The 1,376-nt window shown below is 31.6% G+C and overlaps 1 protein-coding gene across 1 annotated transcript in view; it reads right to left on the bottom strand.

Moving 5' to 3' along the window:
• The window catches only part of LOC107082325 (F-box/WD repeat-containing protein 10-like), a 17,699-nt gene that overhangs the window by 12,842 nt on the left and 3,481 nt on the right, over positions 1-1,376 (bottom strand). Inside the window, 3 exon segments of the mRNA XM_015370943.1 lie at positions 770-876; positions 952-1,059; positions 1,153-1,283. Of these exon segments, the coding sequence (XP_015226429.1) occupies positions 770-876; positions 952-1,059; positions 1,153-1,283 (346 nt within the window).

The following is a 1,376-nucleotide window of genomic DNA, read 5'->3' on the forward strand; positions in this document are numbered from 1 at the left end:
TATATATATATATATATATATATATATATATATATATATATATAAAACTGTAACTGGAGCGTGAAACAAAAGAAATTTCCCTCTGGGATTATTAAAGTATTTCTGATTCTGATTCTGAAATACACTATTTAAAATAATCTTGAATGACATTCTGGGATTAAAAGACATGAACCTGCTGTCCAGCTGATGGATTATCTAGGAATATGTGAGCTACATTCTAACATATAAAAAAAAATGTTAAAATTAGTCAAATGGAGAATGTAAAAATTTTAAACTTGAGTGAGAGATTTAAAAAGTTGCTTAATTTAAGTCAGTTGTTTTAATTAACTAGTATTTAAATAGGATAAAACATCCTCTATTTAAATATAAATTATTATTATTTTTTTTTTACTTTTTTTTTCAGGTGCATGAGTATCTGAAACAGAGTTGTGCTAAACACAGGATGCAATAAACTAGATGCTTCATAAAAATGTGTAGTTGATGTCTACGCTCAAATTATTGAGGTCCTAAGACCTATGTAAAAAAAAAAAAAAAACATAACTACAAAAATAAATTAATCACATTTTTCCAAAATATTGGTCCCTAATTGTCCTTAGATCCTAGAATGACCAAGGCACCAAAACCATCACACTATATCAACAGGAAAAAAAGAAGGAGCACAACACAGATCAAATTAAGATCAGTAGGTGATCTTGATTAAATTATGTGTATGTATACTTTAGAATAAGTTATGTTTTGCTTAAGAATAAAGTATAAAGAATGCACTGACTGTTTCAGCACCACGTCTATAAAGTATGCGCCACAATAAACATTTCTCTCTTCCATTTTTACTGTCTTTGTTTTAATCTTGTTGTAGACGGCTTGAAACGGCACAACCTGTGAAACCAAAAACAATGATGGTAGTTATTTTTACCATATAAGGTAAAAGTAGAAGAGAACAGATTAATCTACCTCCTGACAAGTAGAAGGAACGTCCTCCTGCTCATCATCGTTTAAAGGAACTGGGACTTCCACAAAGTTGGCAAAAGAAGGACTGGGAATGCGGTTCCTGCGCCAACACTAGTTAAGAAACATTTAACATGAAAATAAATTAATGATATAAACTTTCAGCAGATATGTGTCATTTTTCCTGGGAAGTGATTTAAATTCAACCTCCATCATGTCTTTAATTTGGCTGTTGAGAACTTCTGTGAGTCTGATTTCCTCCAATGTTTCCTCTGCGATGAGCCGCCAGTACTTGCAGACACTCCTACAGCAAATCAGTGATTTCTCATCCAGCAGACCTTGCAAAAAGACATAAGCACAGCTGATAATGGCCTACAGTGAAGTATTTTTTTTATTGTTTATCTTTTAACTCTTCACTATTACACACTTAG

This window comes from Cyprinodon variegatus, unplaced genomic scaffold, assembly GCF_000732505.1.
Source record: "Cyprinodon variegatus isolate N-32 unplaced genomic scaffold, C_variegatus-1.0 Scaffold50, whole genome shotgun sequence".
NCBI classification, from domain to species: Eukaryota; Metazoa; Chordata; class Actinopteri; order Cyprinodontiformes; family Cyprinodontidae; genus Cyprinodon; species Cyprinodon variegatus.